General features: G+C 47.9%; 1 protein-coding gene across 1 annotated transcript; it reads left to right on the forward strand.

The window, feature by feature from the left end:
* Positions 1 to 1,423: 1,423 nt before the first annotated feature.
* On the forward strand, positions 1,424 to 21,013 carry LMAN2 (lectin, mannose binding 2). Its single transcript, XM_080804865.1, has 8 exons — positions 1,424 to 1,892; positions 2,062 to 2,180; positions 11,429 to 11,546; positions 12,345 to 12,424; positions 12,599 to 12,760; positions 12,857 to 12,971; positions 16,587 to 16,706; positions 18,473 to 21,013. The coding sequence occupies exons 1-8, from the start codon at positions 1,697 to 1,699 to the stop codon at positions 18,631 to 18,633; spliced, it is 1,071 nt and encodes a 356-aa protein (XP_080660991.1). The 5' UTR covers positions 1,424 to 1,696; the 3' UTR covers positions 18,634 to 21,013.
* Positions 21,014 to 21,493: the final 480 nt, after the last annotated feature.

Below are 21,493 nucleotides of genomic sequence, written 5' to 3' on the forward strand. Positions count from 1 at the left end.
CTATGCTCTCTGGCATCCCTCTGGGCCTTTGCATCTCCTGTTCCCTCTGCTGAGAATGCCTTTCCTATGGCTGGTAAACTCCTACTCATTCTTCATGGCCCAATTCCAGGTTCTAGAACAAATATTCATACTTTTACTAATTACTTATTAATCACTTCCTTTGTGCCAAGTGTGGTTTTAGATGCTGGGCATAACGGGCAAAAATCCCAGCTGTCCTAGAGGTCTAGTGGAAGGTATAGATATAGATACATTTCTGGAAGGGAATGGCAGGGGACTTTTGCTGTATTATATATCTGTACTACATAGATGAGCGTATTACTTTAATAAGCTAATCAAAAGTATGTGATCCAGAAAGATGTCTCAGCACTAATCTTGAATAAGTTCACTCATTCAAAAGGGCAGATTCGTGAAATAAAATAAAGGAGCAACCAACCAATGATTCCACCCCCGATCCTGTGAGCTGTAGCAGGGGTTATTAATTCAAATAGCTGGAGGGGCGGGGCAGGTGTTATAAATTAGTGGCCAGTGGAGAGGCTAGCTCCGCAGAGGAAGGCCTTTGTAAGGTCACATGGGCGTACTGTGGTTGGATGTCCAGATTTTCCTGAAAAGCCGGAAATTTGGATTTCTGATGTTAAGTCTGTCGATTTAGAAATACCGATGGGCGCCTGGGTGGCTAAGTCGGTTAAGTGGCTGACTTCCGCTGGGAATCGCTGCTCGGCGAGGAGTCTACTTCTCCCTCTCCCCCAAACCCCCTCCCCCGTTTTGTGCCTTCTCGCTTTCTAATAAATAAATACAATTAAAAAAATAAAAATAAATCGATATTTAAAATCATTGTATTGAAACAGCATGAACAGGTAAAACAGAGCTCTACCCAGCTGTGCGCCAGCAGTTTTTGACCTCTGGTCCACAGGTGGCTTTTCTGGACCATTCATGGCCCCTTCCAGCTGCAGCGGGCGGGCACTAAAATGATTTGGATCCGGGTGGGTCGTAACCGTCTCAGGATTCCGGGATAGGATCCGGATCCGCTCCTCTGGCTTAAACCCTACAGGGCCACCGGAGTTGGAAGTAGTGGACGCCCGCAACTGGGAATTCTACGTCTCCAAAGGCCTGGCGCTAGGAGAGGGGTGGGGCCAGAAACCTTTAAGACTGGGTAGCCAGAGCCACCCAGTGAGTACGAGGGGACGAGGGAGCTGGAATTCAGGCTTCCTCCTTCCATTCTGAGTTCTTCCCCCCAAGGACTGGGAGATGTTACTCCAGAGATGTGATCACCGGCTGGTGGCCGAGGTCGTTCTTCGTCCGCCCAGCCCGCGCGAAACCCCCCCAAACTACAAGTTCCAGCATGCCTTGCTTCGCACACGACCCTCGTGCTGCCCCGAGTACTACTATCCCTCTGTTCCTCATTGGCTCACAAGCCTAACGTGCTGTTCCACGATTGGTTGCGGCTCTTGTCGCTCCTAGAAACCCATTGCTGAGGCTGGCAGACAGGTTCCTCGGAGCCGCCAAGGAGATGGAACGGCATTTGGCCAGGTTGGGGGCCTGCTCAGTAAATAAAGCCGCCTTCCTTTCGGCTGCGAGGCTTTGCTTTTTTTAAATTTCCCGGTGACATTAGGGTTGAAGGGTTTCCCGCCGGAGGACATGAGGTGGGACACCCGGAAGGCGGAAGTCCTAGGGCGGAAGTGGCCAAGAGGAACGGAGAATGGCGGCGGAAGGCTGGATTTGGCGCTGGGGCTGGGGCCGGCGGTGCCCGGGGAGGCCTGGGCTTCCCGGCCCCGGCCCTGGCCCCACTACACCTCTACTTCTCCTCCTGTTGCTGGGGCCGGTTGTTGCGGATATAACTGACGGCAACAGTGAACACCTCAAGCGGGAGCATTCGCTTATCAAGCCCTACCAAGGTGAGGCCTGGGGCGGGAATGAGTGCAGGGTGAGGGAGAGGCTGGGTAGGGTTGGTTAAAGGGGTTTCCTTTCTCCTGAACAAAGCAGCTCTGTGGGTTTTCTGCCTCTGGCAAGGCCATTGCTGGCATGGCCTCTTACGCACCTGTCTACGCCCCTCTCTCCCCACAGGGGTCGGTTCCAGCTCCATGCCCCTCTGGGACTTCCAAGGCAGCACTATACTCACGAGTCAGTATGTGCGTTTGACCCCTGATGAGCGCAGCAAAGAGGGCTCTATCTGGAACCACCAGGTGAGTGACTCCCAGGACGCTGGGTGTATCCTTAAGTAAGCTACTACTCCCAGTCTCCGCAACACCCCAGATCTGAGCTTGGTTTGAAGGCTTGTGATCTCCCACCCCCCACAAGGTATCCTCATTTTGACTTTTGAAGTTACTGTGAATGACCATTGAAGTTAACTGTGTGGGGAGCTGTGCCTGACACTTCACACCTTTCTCATCTAGTTTCTTGGAAAGCTAGATGAATTAAGTGATGTTATCTCCGTTTTACTGAGGAAGCTAAGAATTAGTTGAAAGTGCCTGACTCAAAGTCACATAGCTGGTAAGCAGTGGAGCTCATAGCTGTCTGAATTGAACTCTCAATAGTGGGATAAATGGAACAGATGGAATCCTTATTAGGTATTTTGTGTGTGTTAGCCACTGACCTTAAACAGCCTTATTGCATTTAATTCTCAAACAGGCTGTTTGAAAGTAGATGGTTGTCACGGCTTTATGCAGCGCTAACACAAACACTGAATGGTATAATCAGTATTTAAATTCTGATCTGTCTGATACGAAGCCCAGCAATTCACTTGCAACGCATGCCCCCCTTGCTCCCCCTGGACAATGGAGGAATCCCTTAGAAATACTTGCGGACTTAGTCCACTTCCCCAGTGCTTTACTGAGGGTCTTGTCATCACTGATAATAGAGGAGCTGGACTTGTGGGCACTTTCGATTTTTGTGACCTTCAGTCTAGAGGTTAGGGAACCTCAGGTGTCACTGGCATGTCATACGTGACCAGTGGCCAAAATAAGTTGCTATGCAGACTCCACACTGAGGAAGTCTAGGTCAGGAAAGGGGCGAAAGGGGACTAATTTGGGGCTGGGTCACAGCTTGGGCTGGAAGCTGTTCTTGCCTCAGCCTGCCTGATTCCACTTCTTCCCATAGGCCTAAGCTGTTGGCCATTGTCCTAGTTTTCTTCATCACCCTGTTCTTTGGTCCATTCTGAATGGCTTCCCCCATTTAGTTCTAGGAGCCCACACTGTCCTTGTCCTTGTCCATCTGCCTGTCCCTTCTGCTCCTCCTCTTCTTTCTGCTAGGGGCATCTGGGTTACTTTCTTCAGCTTTCACTCTGATTCTCAGAGCCTGGGGTCTTCCGTGAAGGGCATAAACAGACATTATGTCTACACAGTCTGGCTCCTGGTGCTTGGCATCTCCATTTATACTGGTAATTTTATAAAGCCTCTCTGGCTGCCTTCTTGCCTCAGGACCTTTGCACTTGTTGTTCCCTGTATCTGGGACACTGCCTCCTGGTTCTTAATGCCTGCCTGCTTCTTTCTCATCTGGTATGTCTCAGCTTGAGTGCCACCCACTCAGTATTTCATTAACTACTCTATCTCCCCCGCGTCACATCCTGTCACATTATTCTGTCTTAGGGTTTTCAGAAAATTTTTAAAAATTATAATGTGTTATATTTTTTATGGAAGTGAGTTCAGTATGTCATTAATTTTTCTATTTTTTAAGTAAGGTACAAATAGTGCTGGAACTTTTAGAAATTGGTTCAGCTACAAGTAACTTAATTATGGTTGTAGGTAACGGTTGGTTGGCATTGTCAGTGGCTTGGTGATGTCACAGGGCTGAGAGAGTTCTGCACTTAACTTCATCAAATTTTCAGTCTGAAATAGAATTCTCTTCCTTCCCCCGCGTCTCCATTCACTTCTAGGGACTTTCCTATTTAGCCCTGCAGATACTCTTGAAAGGGTTGGAGTGTTTCCTGTAATTCTTGAAAGAAATTACTTGGAATGCTTAGAACTTTCTGCCTGTTGTTTCCCAAGAACTTTCCTTTACTGGGGAGGTGCTTTCTGGACGTTTCTTTGTCTCCCTCACTCTGGGAAGCGCCCTGAATTAGCAAAATACTCATAAGCACCTGCTGTGGTACCAAGAAGAGAAAACATAGCTTCTGCTGTTTTGGGGTGGAGCAGTCCAGACCAGGGAGTGGCCCCAAGGTGACTGGAACTCCCAAGAGTCTGATGGCTGGAGCACAGGACAGAGGGAAGCCCAAGGGGCTGATTGGGCCCATCCTGGGGAGCCTTATGTGGGCTGCAGAGTAGCATTTAAGCTTTTGTGGCTGATGTACTGTCTGAAAGTATATATCCTCTTACACTTTTTAGAAGTTGATATCCAGAACTGCTTTTCTTAAGTTTAAATGTTTGCAAAGGATGTAGTTTCCAGTGTATTTCAAATATTGCCATTTTATCTTATTTTATTTTATTTTTAAGATTTTATGTACCTACGTATGTACTGAGGAAGAGAGCATGCGCCCTGGTTGGGGGGGAGGGGTAGGGAGAGAGAATCTTCAGTAGACTCTGAGCGGAATGAACGGAGTGGGCATGCGAGACCTGGAGATCATGACCTGAGCTGAGAGCCAAAATCAAGAGTGGGACTCTCAATTGACTGAGCCACCAAGGTGCCCCTAAATATTGCCATTTTAAAATGAAACTGTTCAGTACTCTTAAGTGTATTCAGTGGAATCCAAATAATTTCCATTTGATATTCACTGTATGTTTTAAATGCTGTGAATCAGCCCAAATTATACATCAGGTTTTTTCTTTATTGAATTTGTATTTTCATTTCATCCCACATAGAATTTTGTTCTGTGCGGTGTATTTAATGCTTGAAAATCTCTTACTGATTAGTGTGTCTCATTCCTTTCCAACTAAAAGAAGTGTAATAATGTAAACCTTTTAACTTTGGTGGGACCTTGAAACTAAGTTTTAGTATTTGGGGGGAGAATATTATTAATACACATTTGGTCAAAACAAATGCATCACACAATTTGTGGATAATTATCGTAGAAGTAGAAATTTGTTGAAGTGCATCCCTGTCTGGGTGGTTGTTATTGTCAGAGTAAGATAGGCCTCAGCACCACTTCTGCTTTTTGTTTTTGTAGATGCGAGTGCTGGGAATCTGTTCACTTAAATAGTAGATGAGGATGAGGGAGTTTTGTTATAGCAGAGTTACTTGATATTTTCAACTTCCTTAGGTTTACAAACCCCAAATCACGTAGTGATTTCTCATCAGAATGTTTCATAATGTATCAGCTGACTATTTGATTAGCTCTGCCTCCCACTTGTGAGCAAAGGCATGGAAATCACCTGTAGCCAGGTGATTCTGATTTAGTTGGCCCCAGGGAGGGCCAGGGCGTTAAGATTACTGAGCGCCCCAGCCGGCTCGGCTTTGCAGCGAGGATGGAAAAGCATGGCCATGTCACTCTCTGCATCCAAAAGCAGCTTCTAAATCAGTTCCAGCTGGTCCCTTCCCTGAACCTGCTTAAAATCCTTCAGAGGCTTTATAGTGTCTCTATCTTGGTATTTCCCTCCACCGATCTGCAGTCTTCAGTCTGCCTTACACAGAGACTGGTCATGAAGGATTCAGTTTCTAGGTTTCAACTTCTGTGTGTACCCTTTCAGGAAACTCCTCTCTCTATAAACCATACCAGGGGCAGGAGAGTAGGTGTTCCTTTCCCATCTCCCTGCAGTTGCCCTTCTGCTTGGAGGCACCCCTCATACCCGCTTGGGGTCTTATCTCAGTACGTTGTTCTCAGATGCAGAAAACTCCTGGGCACCGAAGAGACCATTTGAAATCTGGTTTCTGGGCTGACTTTTGTAGAGGTGAGATATGTTTAACTTTTTCTTCAAACATAAAAGCTTTTCTAGTTCCTAAAAAATTAAGTCATCATTAATACCTAGTTTGAGTTTATCCCGGTCAAAGAACACAATCTATTATTTCCGTCCTTGGAGGTCTATTGAGTCTTGCAAAGGGTCAGGTTTTTGGAAAATTTTCTGTGTGTGTTTGCAAAGAATGTAGATTCTCAGCTAGTTGAGTACATTGTGCCCTTTAGGTCCTTGGTCACGTTTGCTGATTGAGTTCAAGTATTCTTCCTGACATTTTTGCTTGTTTTTATCAATTACTGAGAGAGGTGTGAAAATTGCTTTGTGGATTTGTTTTTATTTTTGTAATTCTGTCAGTTTCTGCTTGATAGATTTTGAGGCCAAAATTTTCCTGGTAAATGAAATCTTTTGTTCATTAAGAAATCCTTTTGTCGGGGCGGCTCAGTGAGTTAAGCCTCTGCTTTCAGCTCAGGTCTTGATCTCAGGGTCCTGGGCTCTCTGCTTGGCAGGGAGCCTGCTTCCCCCACTCTCTCTGCCTGCCTCTCCACCTGCTTGTGCTCTCTCTCTGTCTGTCAAATAAATGAATAAAATCTTAAAAAAAAAAAAAGTCCTTTTGTCATTAAAAAGTCCCCTTGTAAACTTTGTTATTGGTATAGCTGCACAAGCTTACTTTCAGTTAGCATCTGCATGCTGTATCTTTTTCTGTCCTTTTCCTTTTCCATTTCTTTGTTTTAGAGTTGTGTCTTGTAAATGGCATGTAATTAGGCATTTGGGGGATTATTGGTTTATTTTTATTGTTGTAAAATACACATAAAAAAATTTGTCATTTTAACCTTTTTTTTTAACTTTTAAATCCTTTAATTTTTGAAAACCTTGTCTTTAGTAGGATTCTCATTGACATTTAAATGCGGTTGAAAAATGTAATGGCTCTCTACAAAAATTATTTGATTATTGTATTTATGTATCTGCACACATGGAAAAGAAAATACCACAAATATTTTTTATTATGGTAAATGTACATAACATAAAATTTACCACCTTAACCCTCTCCCTCTGCCTGCCATTCCCCCTGCTTGTGTTCTCTCTCTCTCTCTCTCTCTCTCTCTATGTCAAATAAATAAAATCCTTAAAAATTATTTATTTATTTGAGAAAGAAAGAGAGCACAAGCAGGGGGAAAGGGAGAAACAGACTCCCCACCAAGCAAGGAATCCAGTGTGGGGCTCAATCCCAGGACCCTGAGACCATAACCTGACCCGAAGGTAGAGGCTTAACCTACTGAGCCACCCTGTAGGATTGTGTGCCTTGCTTTTCTTTTTTTTTTTTAATATAAATTTTATTTTTTTACAGTTTATTCATTTATTTAAGTAATCTCTACACCCAGTGAGGGCCTCGAAATAACGATCTGGAGATCAAATGTAGCAGGCTCTAGCTACGGAGCCAGCCAGATGCCCCGCCAACACTTGTTATCTTCTGGTGGGTTTTTTTGTTTTGTTTTGTTTTGTTTTTTATGATAGCCATCCATCCTAATGGGTGTGAGGCAATGTCTTGTGGTTTTGGTTTGCATTTCTCTAATAAGTAATGACATAGAGCATTTTTCATGTGTATATTGGCCATTTGTTTATTTTCTTCCTTGGAAAAGTGTGTAGTCAAGTCCTTTGCTTATTTTGAAAAGAAAATTGTTTTGTTTTTTTTAATTGTTGAACTTTGGGAGCTCTCTGTATATTCTGGAGACACTGCTCCTTTATTAGATACATGATTTAGAAATACTTTCTCCCATTTTATGGTTTGTCTTTTTACCCTCTCAATGTTTTTGATGTGCACGCATTTAATTTTGATGAAATTCACTTTATTTTTTTGTTTTTGTCTGTGCTTTGGTGTCTTATCCAAGAAATCTTGCTAAATCCAATGTTGTGACCCTGTGTTTTCTTCTAAGTGATTTATAGTTTTAGCTCTTAAGTTTGTCTTTGATCCTTTATTTATTATTTAAAATTAAACTTATTTTGAGATCATTGTAAATTCACATAGAGGTTTTTGTTTTGAAGCTTTTATTTATTGGAGAGAAAGGGAGCACACATGAGCAGAGGGCAGTGGGAGAGGGAGAAGCAGACTCCCCTCTGAGCAGGGATCATGATGTGGGACTCCATTCCAGGACCCTGGGATCATGATCTGAGCCAAAGGCAGACGCTCAACCGCCTGAGCCACCCAGGCGCCCCAATTTACATACAGTTGTAAAAAATAATAGAGATCTTGTGTAGCCTTGTCAGCATGTAGCCATCTACATTTAGGATAATTACCGATTTTTTAAAAGATTTATCTATCTATCTAGAGAAAGGAGGAAGGGCAGAGGGAGAGGGAGAGAGACTCTTAAGCAGACCCCACACTGAGCACAGTGCCTGACACGGGGCTGTATCTCACCACTCTGAGACCACAGTCCAAGAATTGGATGCCCAACTGACTGAGCCACCCAGGCGCTTGGATTTTGGTTTTGTCTACCTTCCTATTATTTATTTTCTATTTGTACTGCTCATTCTCTGTTCATTTTCTCGCCAGTTGTCTCTCGGGTTGCTTAAGTTTTGTTCCATTTTTAGTCTTCTGCTAGGTTGAAAGTTCTTTGCTTGCAGGGCACCTGGGTGGCTCAGTGGGTTAAGCCTCTGTTTTGGGCTCAGGTCATGATCTCTGGTTCTGGATAATTTTCCTTCTTTCTGATGAATGAAAGACAGTTTTAATGTTTCTGTTTATCTAAAAATGTCTTAATTTCACCTTCATTCTTGCAGGATAACATTTGCTAAGTATAGAATCCTATGTCATTTTCTTTTAACTCCAAATATTTCAAACTGTTGTCTTCTTGCTCCCAGTGTTTCTGTTGAGAATCCCCATATCAGGCTAATTGTTGCTTTGAAGATAATCTTATGTGCCCCCCTCTTGCTTTTTAAGACTTCTTTTTCTCCCTCCCTTCCTCCCTCCCTCCCTTTTTGATGTTCCTAGGTATGGTTTTCTTTTTATTTGTCTCCTTTGGTTTGTAAGATTTAAGATTTGTGGTGTAATGTCTTTGAATCAGTTTTAGTAACATCTCTTTAAATATTCCTTTGGGGCATCTCTTTAAATATTCCTTTGGGGCACCTGGGTGGCTCAGTGGGTTAAGCCTCTGCCTTTGGCTCAGGTCATGATCTCAGGGTCTTAAAATCCAGCCCCGCATCGGGCTCTCTGCTCAGCAGGGAGCCTGCTCCTCCCCCCACTCCCCCACCTGCCTCTCTGCCTACTTGTGATTTCTCTCTGTCAAATAAATAAATAAAATCTTTTAAAAAAAAATTCCTTTGACCTGTTCTCTCACTTCTTATCTTGAAACTCCAGTTATACTTATCTTTCATTCTCTGTCTCCTACTGACAATTTTGTATTTACCACTCATTCTCTGTGCTTCCTCCTGGATATTTTTATCTACCTGACTGGCCTGGAGATCACTGGTTCTCTCTTTGTTTTTAATCTGTTGTTAGACCTGTCTGTTACATTATTATTTTCAGTTATTCTTTTAATTCTGGAATTTTTTTGTGAGGTGATTTTTTAAAAATTTCAGTTATTTCCCAAAGTTCTCAATTTTGTCTTTTATCTCCTTGAAGTAGTAAGCTTGTTATTTGAAAGTCCAGTATATGGAGTTCCAATTAGCCTGTCTCTCCCTCCCTCCCTTTTGGTTTTGGTTGATAACTTGTCTTTTGTGTTTCTGATTATTTATTGTATGTCGGATACTGTATTTTGTAAGATTGTTTGCCAATTTCAGGCATGGGTGAGTCACTTTAGTCTACTTTCAGGGATGAGAGGGCTCAAGCTGGGCTCCTGCCCCTGGCAGGGCTTTTCCAGGCTCTAATTTTTGGGTTGTTTTCTTTGTGGTCTCAGCCCAAGGCAAGGGTGATTCACCAGGCCTTTCACTCCCTCAGTAGGGCTTGGCATCAGAGTCTTTGTCCATCTATCCTTGAGAGCTGGCCTCCTCGGCTCTCAGCTGTGCCCTCTAGAATCTGCAGATTTCCACAGAGCCAGTGAACTCCCAAGAATTGGGAAGGCCAAGATTTCACACTACTACTTGCGAGCTATTGGTTAGGTGTCTGCCATCTGTGTTCCTAGGCTGAAACTGGGGCGCTTCATCTTGGTTTTTGGTTCCCAGAGCCAGAACAGTAAGTCTGATGAATCAATGAATGCCCCAGCCAGATCATCCAAGAAGGGATGTAAAGTTTTCTGTTTTTGAGTTTTAAAGATTATATTAATGATATAAAATTCAAATATAGAAAGTAAACATGTCTTGTAGTTCCCCTCTCAAAGTCACGTATCATTAATGTTTGCCCATGTTCCTTTAATTTTTATTTTCTCTCTGTATACGAATTTGAACTTTGTCAACTTACTTTTCTTCTCTTAATATCTTTGATATCTTCAAGTATAAAGACTTACGGATGTGCCGTGGTCTGTTAAAAAGCTGCAACAACCAGACTGCCCCCAAGAAAATGGGAGCATCTACAGTCCCATTGGTTGTTTGAGAGCATGTGTTTCTTTTCATCCTCCTCTACACTGGTATTAATGATCTCTTTAATAGTTGCCAATCTGATAAGTCAACATCTTGTTTTAGTTTGCTTTTCTAATGGGCCTTTGTTTAAACACTTGCTCTCATCCCCCCTCTGTAGACTTCCCCCATGTGGATTCTTGTCAAAGTATGTGTCAACACCTTAGTTTTCACCAGCAACTTCCTGGTGGATGAGGCTAGGCTGTTCCCCTTACTGTGGACAGTGTCCAGCTCTGCAGCTGGTGTTCCTGAATTCCAGGGAATATCTGCCTTTTCTCACATCACAACAGACCAGAGACCCCAGAGCATGAACTTTCCAGGCCACCAGCCCTGGCACTGTCCTCACACTGAAGCTGGACTGGGTCTGCAAGAGGCAGGAAGGGTGCTGGCCAAGTGGTTGGGGTTTGGAGTCATCCATACCTGGGTTTGAGTGTCTCAGTTTGGAAACATGGTTAGAAAGGAAGACAGTAAGGTGGGAGACCAGAAAAGAGTTGCTGCACTTTGTGTTAAAGGCCTGAAGATCATGGGAGGTACAGAAGACACAGCAGAAGTTTCAGAGTCCTACAGATCTGGGTGATCGTAACCTGCTGTGGTTAAGTCCACTTAACCTGCTGTGGACAAGTTATTTTGTCTTTGAATGGGTTTTCTGTTTTGTAAAACACGTGGCTCAAATAGGGGTAGTAATCCTTCTACACGATTTTGGGGCAGGAGTAGTGGGGATGGAGAGGAAATGGCTGGTTTGGCTGGTGTTGAGGAAAGTGAATCATAGAGTGAGAAACTATGGCCAGGCCGAAGAGAAGACTAGGGCCAGGATGGGCGGCCCAGGCAGCCCTGGGACACTGGGTGGCCCCTTCCTCCCCACCTGGGAGGCCCAGCAGCCCCCTCCCTTCCTGTGGAGAATGCCGGGCACGTAGGGTGTCTGTTGGTCAATGTCACTGGTGACTCTACTGCCTGGGCCTGTTCCAAGGAGTGCCAGTCTCAGTGGAGGAGACAGGCTTGCGCTGGGTCACCTCTAGCTGGCAGGATAGCTGGTGAGTTCTGAGCAGCTCTCTCTGCTTTCCCTGCAGCCCTGCTTCCTCAAGGACTGGGAGATGCACGTCCACTTTAAAGTCCATGGTGCTGGGAAGAAGAATCTCCATGGAGATGGCATTGCCTTGTGGTACACCCGGGACCGCCTTGTGCCAGGTAGTGACGCACTTATCTAGGTGAGGGCATTCTGTACCCTCCGGTTAGGGTCCTACTGCTCCTCTTTGAGTCTGCTCTGGGAAGTATCCTTTTAAGAAGAGGGCTAGCTGGATCCTAGCAGCTATACCCCATTGTGGCCTGGTGTTGTACACCAGCTAAGAAACAATTTTACCATTCGACTTTTTTTTTTTCCAATTTATTTATTTACTTTAGAGTGTGCGCTAGAGCATGTGAGTGAGCATGCATGAACCAGGGGGAAGGGCGGAGGGAGAGCGAGAGGGAAGCAGGGCTGAGCATGGAATCTGATGCAAGGCTCAATCCCAGGACCCTGAGATCATGACCTGGGCCCACTCCAAGAGTTGGATCCTTAACTGACTGAGCCACCCAGGCATCCCATCATTCTACCATTTTTTAAAATAGCAAAAACAAGACTATGTGGCTGAGACCATATGTGTCTTAAAAGTCTAAAATGTTTTTTCTCTGGCCCTTGACATAAAGTTGCTGACCCCTGGGTTAGAAGATGGGGCTTCCTCTCTAGGGGTCCCTGCCCTCTTGTCACCTGACATGTCAGAGCACAAGGCCAGGTGCTATTCCCTCAACAGTTCTGGTTTCAGATTTTGAGTCTTCTCTGCTGCACCCCTGATACCTCCCTTCCCTTAGAGATCCTTCCCTTCCCTGGGTGAATGACCTCAGATTAACCTCTCTTTTCCCCACCTATACTGGTATTACTTTGTCCTTCAGGTACCAGGGGACAACTCCAATATCTCCCATTATGAGAGCATCTCCTTCTAATTCCAGGGCCTGTGTTTGGGAGCAAAGACAACTTCCACGGCTTAGCCATCTTCTTGGACACATATCCCAACGATGAGACCACAGAGGTATGCCTCTGCCTTCTGCCTCTGACAGGACAGGAAGGGCTGGGCAGTCGGCCGGAGGGGTGGGGACCAGGACGTCTCCCTGGTCTTGGCACAGAAGGGGCCTCCAGGGATTGGGGCCCCCACTGCCTCCCACAGGTTGGGCTGGCCATGGAGTAACTGGTGTCTCGGTCTCAGCGTGTGTTCCCGTACATCTCGGTGATGGTGAACAATGGCTCCCTGTCCTACGACCATAGCAAAGATGGCCGCTGGACTGAGCTGGCAGGCTGCACGGCCGACTTCCGGAACCGAGATCATGATACCTTCCTGGCTGTGCGCTACTCCCGGGGCCGTCTGACGGTGAGCAGGCAGGCCAGGGCCAGCTCTGTCTGTAGGGGCTCAGGGAGGTGGCTGGGCTTGAGCATGGTGTGTACTTAACTTGCTGGCTGGCTGCAGGTGATGACTGACCTAGAGGACAAGAATGAATGGAAAAACTGCATCGACATCACGGGAGTGCGCCTGCCCACGGGCTACTACTTCGGAGCCTCGGCTGGCACGGGAGACCTGTCTGGTGAGTGTGTGGGCTGAGCAAGGCATTAAGCTTCAGTCTTGCCCTTCACTCGTCTGTCAGAAGCTTGCGATGCAGTTGATCACTTTTCTTCTTGAACTCCCTTCATTTGGGAGTTTGTACCTGCGTTTCTTCCTTCACTTTCCAGCATCTGGGCATGTTGGCACACCTGGGGCTTACTGCATGAGCACTCCCTCAGCCATCTTCCATGCTCTTGAGCAGCTAGAGGGCTTTGAATTCAGATGCTGCAGAGTCCCATCTTTCCATCACCAGCTCAGACCTTTCCAGACCTATGTAACCACCTGCCTGCCCAACATCTCTGCCTGGATACCCAACAGGCATTTTAGTCTTCACATGCCCACAGCTGAAGCCCACGTCTTGCCACCGAGGCATAAATGACACCTCTGTTACTCTAGTTGTTCAGCCCAAAAAACTTTGGTGTCATTCCGGTCTCATTTTTTTTCCTCTCTTACATGCCACCTCTCATTCTTTGGTGAGTCCTGCTGGCCTTGTCTTCTCAGTGCAGCGGACCACTTCTCTCCCCTCTGTTACTACTTGGCAGGTCCGGGCCATTGTCTTCACTCACTTGGATGACTGCATGAGCCTCCCATGTGGTCCTCTTCTTCCACACCAGCCCCCAACAATCTCTCCCAGCTCAGCAGCTAGAACGATTCCGTGAAAGCTTGAGTGAGGTCTCACCACTGCTCATGTCTCCTGCAGAGTCAAGGCCACTGTCTGTCCCAGTAGTGGTCTGCTGGGCCTTGTGTGCCAGTGCCTCTCCTGCCCCCCATCACCTGTAACTCATGGCTCCCTGCTCCCTTACATCACCCATGGCTTTTCTTCAGACATGCCAGTGCCCTCTGCCAGGCCTTTGTGCCTGTGCCTTACCCTCCTCTCCTTCAGGTCTTACTCAGATGTCACTTCCTCAATGGGGCCTTCCCCGATTTCCTTATTTATTTATTTATTTTTATTTACTTTTTTTTTTTTTTTTAAGATTTTATTTATTTATTTGACAGAGAGAGAGATCACAAGTAGGCAGAGAGACAGGCAGAGAGCAGCAGGCAGCGGGGGCCGGTGGGAAGCAGGCACCCTGCTGAGCAGGGAGCCCGATGCGGAACCTGATCCCAGGACTCTGAGATCATGACCTGAACCGAAGGCAGAGGCTTAACCCACTGAGCCACCCCAGCGCCCTTAATTTACATTTTTAAAGTAAGCTTTACACCCAATGTGGGGCCTGACCACACAACCCCAAGATCCAGAGTCACATGCTCTACCAGCTGAGCCAGCCAGGCACCCCTGCTTCCCTTATTCAAAATGGCACACGAATACAGTCTTCTCTGCACTCCTTATTGCCTTTCTTGGATTTATTTTTCTTCATAGTATTTAACTGTCTTGGAATCTACCATATAATTTGGATTTCATGTGTCCCTTTCACCAAACTGTAGGTTTCATAAAGTCAGGGCTCTTGTTTGGCCCACAGTGTGCTCTGTAAGCACTGGGCTGCTGTCAGCCTGTGCAGGCTTTGCTGGGCCACTGGGCCTGGGTGACACTTGATAGTGACCCTTGGCTATGGTACTCAGAAGGCATCAGGGCCCTCAGAGGGCACCAGGCCCAGGCCCAGTTGCTCCTGACTGAAAGTGGGAAGCAGTGTACAGAATCAGACGAAGGGCTTACTCATCCTCAGGATAGACCTTTCCAAGGCCTGTAATCCAGCCACAATCTGGGAGCCTCCCCTTCACAGAAATGCCTGGGTCCACTTGGTCCCCAGAGAGTCATTGCTTTGGGGTCTTAAAGTTTTTGGAATGGATATTTTAATTATATACCCCAGAGTGGGGAGAATGGTCCAGTAAGTCCCTTTGCCCCTGTTACCCAGCTTCAGGGAATCATTAGTTGCTGGTGGACAACCTGGTAGTCAGTTATCAGCTGGCTGTCAGTCCGGTTTCATCTAGGGTTTCACCACAGTCTTCCCCCTCAGGCGATCTGGAATTTCACCTGATCGTATTTCAGCCTGTGTCAGGAGAAGGTTCTGGGAACAAAGCCAGATCTGTGGCAGTGGATGTTCTCTGAGGCCGTTTGGCGAGGCCCAGTGGAGACTGCTAGAGATGGCTGTCTACACAGTAGTGCCTGGCCATTCATCGGAGGCGTGTGAGTGTGAGCCTTTGCAGCAGGCCGCTCACGAGTGTCACATGATAGCGTGGCCAATTTTCCCATTTTTTTTAAAGATTTTATTTATTTGAGAATGAGAGAAAGCGAGTATGAGAGGAGAGAGGTCAGTGGGAGAAGCAGACCCCCTGCTGAGCAGGGAGCCCGATGTGGGACTCGATCCTGGGGCTCCAGGATCATGACCTTAGCTGAAGGCAGTCGCTTAACCAACTAAGCCACCCAGGTGCCCTGCTTTTCTCTTTTATACACCTGTTACCGTGGGGAGTTTGAGAGGTAAAGGGATCTCCCCACGTTCACAGACCTAGGAAGGGCAGAGCTAAGATGGGAACTGCCATCAGACCTGAGAGTCAGGACTTGTCCCTGGACCCCCGGGGCTCTGCACAGTGGACTGGCAGGTACCACAGGGCTCTGCCTGACCCAGCTGCCAGCTCCCTGTTTTTTAGGCTCTCCCTATTCCAGTCTCCAGAGTTCTTGGCATGAGGCTTTGCCTCACATTCAGCTCATTAGCCACATTGATACTAGAATTAAGGGACCAGCACCCTTGTCTCGGGTCAGAACCTCCCTATCTCAGAATGGGGTGATCCCTTAGTGTCAAGTAGAGGTTCTCTCTCTCTCTCTTTTTTTAAAGACTTTATTTATTTATTTGACAGACAGAGATCACAAGTAGGCGGAGAGGCAAGCAAAGAGAGAGGAGGGGAAGCAGGCTCCCCACCGAGCAGAGAGCCCGACTCGGGACTTGATCCCAGGACCCTGAGATCATGACCTGAGCCAAAAAGGCAGAGGCTTAACTCACTGAGCCACCCAGGCGCCCCAGAGGTTCTCTTCTGCCCACAGTGTTAGACCCGACCTTTTCTCACGTCTCCTCGGGGACAGTCACTGCCCAGGAATTGGGGCCTAGCCCTCAGGTAGCTGAGTGGTTTGTCTGTGTCTTGTTCTTGGGTCTCTGACAGGAGTGCCTGGCAGCTGCCCGCTGCCCCTTGGGAGGATCAGGCTTCTCAAACGGCCATAGAATAACATGCAGGTTTTCTTCTGGTACATACTATCTGCTGGGCAATGTCTTGTGCTTTGTATGTACTGTCTTATTTTCTTGCCATGATAACCAGGCAAGGTGGAGAGTATCATCCAGATTTACAAACAAGGAACCTGACTCAGGATTTAGACCCAGCTGATTCTCAGTGTAAAAACCATGTTTTTTTGTGTGTGTCTGTTCTGCCTCCTCCCAGATTTCTTAATGTTTTAGAGGTATTACAGCCTCTGGAACACTGCCTGCTGGGGGTGACTGGAGGTTGCTGGAAAGAAAACAGGCCCCTCAGTAGGCAGGAGCAGGGTTTGCCCCAGGGAACCTGGCCACTTTCCCTGACTGGAGCAGCAGCCCGGAGCTGGGGAGGGGCATGGGCCATGTGCCCTAAGGCAGGCTCTGCGCCCCTTATAATAAGCTAACTCTGGGTCTTGCAGACAATCATGACATCATCTCCATGAAGCTGTTCCAGCTGATGGTAGAACACACTCCTGATGAAGAGAACATTGACTGGACCAAGATTGAGCCCAGCGTTAATTTCCTCAAGTCACCCAAAGGTATGTGCTTGAGACCCACCCCAGCTTGGGCAGCCTCGTGCAGGGTGGGGGTGGGGCCAGCTGGGCTAAGTGCCTGTGGTCTACTTGCTCTCACCTGGTTGGGTTGTGGCCTGGGGTCTTAGAGTAGCAATCAGTGCTAATGAACAGATGTGAGCGCACCTGGCCTCTGCTTCTGCCAGTGCTTGGTGCTGGGTTGATGGGCAATAAAGACAGAGGGGCCAGATTGTTGGTGGTGTGCAGGGCATTCTGATACAATACGTGTGTGGCCTCGGTGAATGGCCTGGGCAGGAGGTCCTGCCACGAGCTGGGGGAACTGATCCTCCAGCTTTCCTCAGCTAGAAACAAGTAAAGGCAAGATTTGACCTTAAGTTTTTGCCAAGCCCCAAAGGCCCAGACTCTTCCCCTGGCACTAATTAGCCACCAGCCTGTCTTCACAGAGCAACGGTTCTGGTTGAAGTGAAACTCCTGTGTGTGTGTGGACATATACCCCAAGAACCTTGAAGTTGTGCCTGTGGGTTGGGGTTGGGGCACTGAAGAGCCTCTCAGCCTAGCCCAAGGTCTCCATGTAGAGTGGGAGCCAGAGTGGAACCCAGCATTTTATGTGACGTCTCACTGTTTTAAGATTCAAATTACTTTTAAACATCTCAGGGGCTAAACAGACCTTGCCATACGCCACTGTTTTTGCAACCTTTGAATCAAGAGTTTTTGGCTGCTGAGGGCTTTTGGAGACCTAATTTGCTCTGATCGACCCAGCAACCCTGGGATTTTGGCCATGCAGGGATTAACTAGTTTGCAGACTTGTTGCTCTTTTCATTCCTTTAGCAGATGGTTCCAGAGATTCCACTCTGTGCCTAGCTGTGGGCTGTCCTGGGGCTTAGTCTAGTGACTGAGGCAAGAGGAGGAGAGAGGCTGGTGTTAAGACCGAGTCAGCAGGCCTGCCCTGTTCAGGTTGTGTGGGAAAGGAGAATGTAAGTTGGCTCTTGGCTGGCATTCAGGCCTGGCTGGGTGGAGGCCCCGAGTAACCCCCACAGTAAGGAGTGGAGGGTTGTGGCTGCGGAGGGAGGCCAATTGGCAGGAACATGGCCTAGGCTGCACAGGGCAGAAGGGCCTGAGTCCAGACCCAAGTCCCTTCACCATAGACTGATGAACTTGATAGTCTGTTCCTCTCGTCAGCCTCCTATAAAAGGGAGATCGAGAATTCCCCATCCCAGTGTGGTTGGAATTCCAGGAGATACCTAATGTGGCAGGGCCTCATTCCCAGCAGCGTTGTTGATGGTGTTAGCAGCCAGAGAAGTAGTGTGGCTGGAGTGGAAGGACAGGGGGCAAGGGGCTTGGGGAGACCCCCAAGGAGCCATGGGAAGCATCCAGGTGTGAGTCAGGGCAGCCTTTGGCCAGAGCTGTGTTCTTCCAGAGGGGGGCCTTGGGCCACTGCACGGGGCTGGAGCGGGGCTTTGTGAACACAGATCTTGGGCCTGCCCTGTGCAGACTCAGGCTCTCCTGGGGAGGCCAGGAATCCCAGCTTTCACTAGCTTCTTGCAGCAGAAGGCTCCTGGGGCCTTGATCCCTGGGAATCTAGGTCCTAGTGGGATTCTGCCTCCGTCCATCCCCCTGTCCCTCACCGGTAGGGCTGTGAGCAGGCAACAGCTTCCCCTGTAGGGCTGGCTGTGGCCTGTCACTCGGCTCCGTCCCGTCGGACTCCCCCATCTCCTGGGAGCCTGCCTGCCACCTCCACTTTGCCACTGCAGCTCCCCTTTCTTCTCCCCCAGATAATGTGGATGACCCGACCGGCAACTTCCGCAGCGGGCCGCTGACGGGGTGGCGGGTGTTCCTGCTGCTGCTGTGTGCGCTCCTGGGGATCATCGTGTGTGCCGTGGTTGGGGCTGTAGTGTTTCAGAAGCGGCAGGAGCGGAACAAGCGTTTCTACTGAGTGGCCGGTGCTCTGCTCCGGGGAAGGGCCTAGTTTTGGGCCCCAGCACTAATGTGAACTTTTTTTTTTACTGGGATTGTAAAAGAAAAATAAGATGACCTTATTTCTTAACCGTTTCAAAGAAATGATTAAAAGTATTTTCGTACATTTTGCTTCTTGCCCAGCAGGGACAGGCTGCAGGGCTAGGGAATAGGGTTTGTCACCCCCACAGCTGGGGACAGAGGTCCTTGCCCGTCACCAACATCTCAGGAGCAGGAAGGAAGCTGTGCCTGGAGCTGGGCCCTGGCAGGCTCTTGAACACTGGAGGGCCCCTCAACCACATTAGGGTGGGTGCCTGAGGACGTGAGCAGTGATTTTGTTCTCTGCAGGGTGTGTTGGTGGAAGAGGAGGCTGACTGGGGAACCTGGGCCTTCCCAGTTGCCCTCTGAGCTGCTTCCCAAGGCAGACCCTTGGGTGAAGCTGGAGGAGCAATCTGGTAGGGCTCAGAGAGTGACCATTTGCTAAATAAAGTGAAACAACCAACTTCAGCTGTGTGACTGTCCTAAGGGGCATGCTTCTCTTTTTCTTCAAGTAACTTCCAAGTGGCCAGTGCTTTATGGCTCTCACCCTCCACCCCTCGGCCCTGCCACACAGCCCCAGGAGGCCAGTGCCATGCTCCCATTCCCAGGTGGGGAAGCACAGCTCTAGGAGGTCAGGTGAAACTTGCCAAGTATCACATAGCAAGTGAGGGGATGGGGCCCTGTGCTGTCTCTCATGTGCCCTGAGCCTCTGGGTGAAAGGCTCCAGCCAGGGTAGAATGTGGGGTACCACAGGAAGGCTGTGACCTAAGCACAAGTGAACTCGAGGGAACTCTGGCTAAGGGGGCTTCAGGAAGATCTGGAAGGGATTCATGGGCTCAGGAGGACAGGCTAGGGTCAGTATTCCCTTTGGGGTGTTCCAATGGGAGAAAGATGGCAGAGGGAGTAGAAGAAAGCCAGCAGCTGGAGGGAAAGCACCGTTATCTGGCAGCTTTCATGGGTCTGTCTGTCCTGGCCATGGTTTACCTCTGTTCTCCAGACTGCTCTTGGATGCCGCTGACTCTGCCACACAGCAGTGTGTCCTCATCCATTCTAGAACCATCTTCAGCATCTTCCTAAGTCACATTCGAGTCTCCATCTTAAAAGCGAGAGCAACCCTGTCTTCCTGTTGGAACTAGGCTTTTTGTAATTCATATTCTTGATTAGATTCTTGCAGGTAGATAGAAGTAGATGAAGTGAGGAGGAAGAACTTCCTTTTCCTGTTAATCTTTCACTCTCCTGAGCTCTTTGTCGAGCAGCTGTTCACGTTCTCTTGTCCTCCATGTGCTCTCAGCATATGAAGGACACGTCCTTCTTAGGTCAGTCATCAAGAGATTGTTTACGAGACCTCAGTGAGACACGTCTGAGCTGCGTTTCCTTCTCATGGGGCTGGGAGCCCATTCATGAAGCTGTAAGAGTAAACATGATCTTTACTGAAATACTTTGCTGAGCTCACTTTCCCCCAAACTGTTTCTTTACTTGGGAAGTAGCTAACTTTGAGAGCTTACTACATGCCAAGCGTGGTTCTGAGCAGGTGATGCTTATTAACTCATCTCTCTCCACAACACTTAATCCATTTGGACACCGGAAATCCACTAGGTTGGGTGGCTTCTGTCTCCCTGAGCCTCTCCCTCCTCTGGGGGGAGTGCCATGTCTACCCTGAGGGCTGGGGGTCTGGAACCCCCCACAGCTGCTACGGCCACCATCGTCAGTCAGCACCACACGCACCACACTTGGCCTTTCATTCTGGCCCCTCAGTGCCTCCCTGAATTCCTGAATGATGAGGTATGGTGGCACCCTGGACGATGTGGCTCTGGCCCTTGGTTGCACATTGGAGTCACCTAGAGAACGAAAGTCCGGCCTCTGTGTTCTCTAGTTTGGGTTTGAGGAGTCAATGGGGTGTGGGCAAGGACAGTGTTTTCTTCGGGGTGGGGGGGGGGTGGGGGACACGGTGCAGCCCAGGAAGGGCCGCTTTGAAATAACCATGCTGGGTGGTTAGGGTGAGGTTCTAGGCTTGGGAATCAGCACGTGTAAGACCAGTGATTTGAAGGCAAAGATTGAAGTGGTTATGGTCTGTTCTTGGCTGTCAGTGTCTCCTTTGCATCCCTTTCAGAGTTTATACCTGCAGGTGCTTCCCTAGAAGGTTCGATGTGTGCTCTCACATCTGCTTTCTCACACATGTGGGATCATGCTGCTGTAATCCACGATTTTTGCCACATGCATTTTAAAATGGAGTTATTTCATCATACAAAAGATAAATATGAATGTGTATCCTTGTACTTGCTGTGCAACATGAGAAATAAACCGTTGCTGACACACTTGCATCCCTCCTTGTCCCCCTGCCCTGTGTACGAGCCCTCCTTTTGAAGGCGATTGCTGCAGGTTCTGATTTTTTTTCAAGTGTTTTTTAAAAATGTTATTGTGGAGGTATGTATCCGTAAATACATAGTAGTAGTTTGCATTTTAAAAGTTACAAATGGCACACAGATTTATTGTTGGATCTTAAAATTCAACATTGTTTGTGAATCTTTGCATTACATGTAGCTCAGGGTGGGCCTTGAGTGGACTCCAGTTTCTGTCTTTGGTTGTTGCTGGATGTTTGGATGGTTTCCAGGTGTTTGGCTCTGAGAATGCTCCTCTGACCATTCTTGAGCGCGTCTCCATCCAGGCACAAGTGCACAGGAACTGCTGGGCAGATTTAGTTGCATTCCAGGATTACTGGATGTCCCGTTGTTCTCTGAAGTGGGCTGTATCCATTCTTCTCCCACCTGGTGATAGAGATTCCCTCTGGCCCTTTCTTAACA

Source organism: Martes martes, assembly GCF_963455335.1.
Source record: "Martes martes genome assembly, chromosome: 5".
Lineage (NCBI taxonomy): Eukaryota > Metazoa > Chordata > Mammalia > Carnivora > Mustelidae > Martes > Martes martes.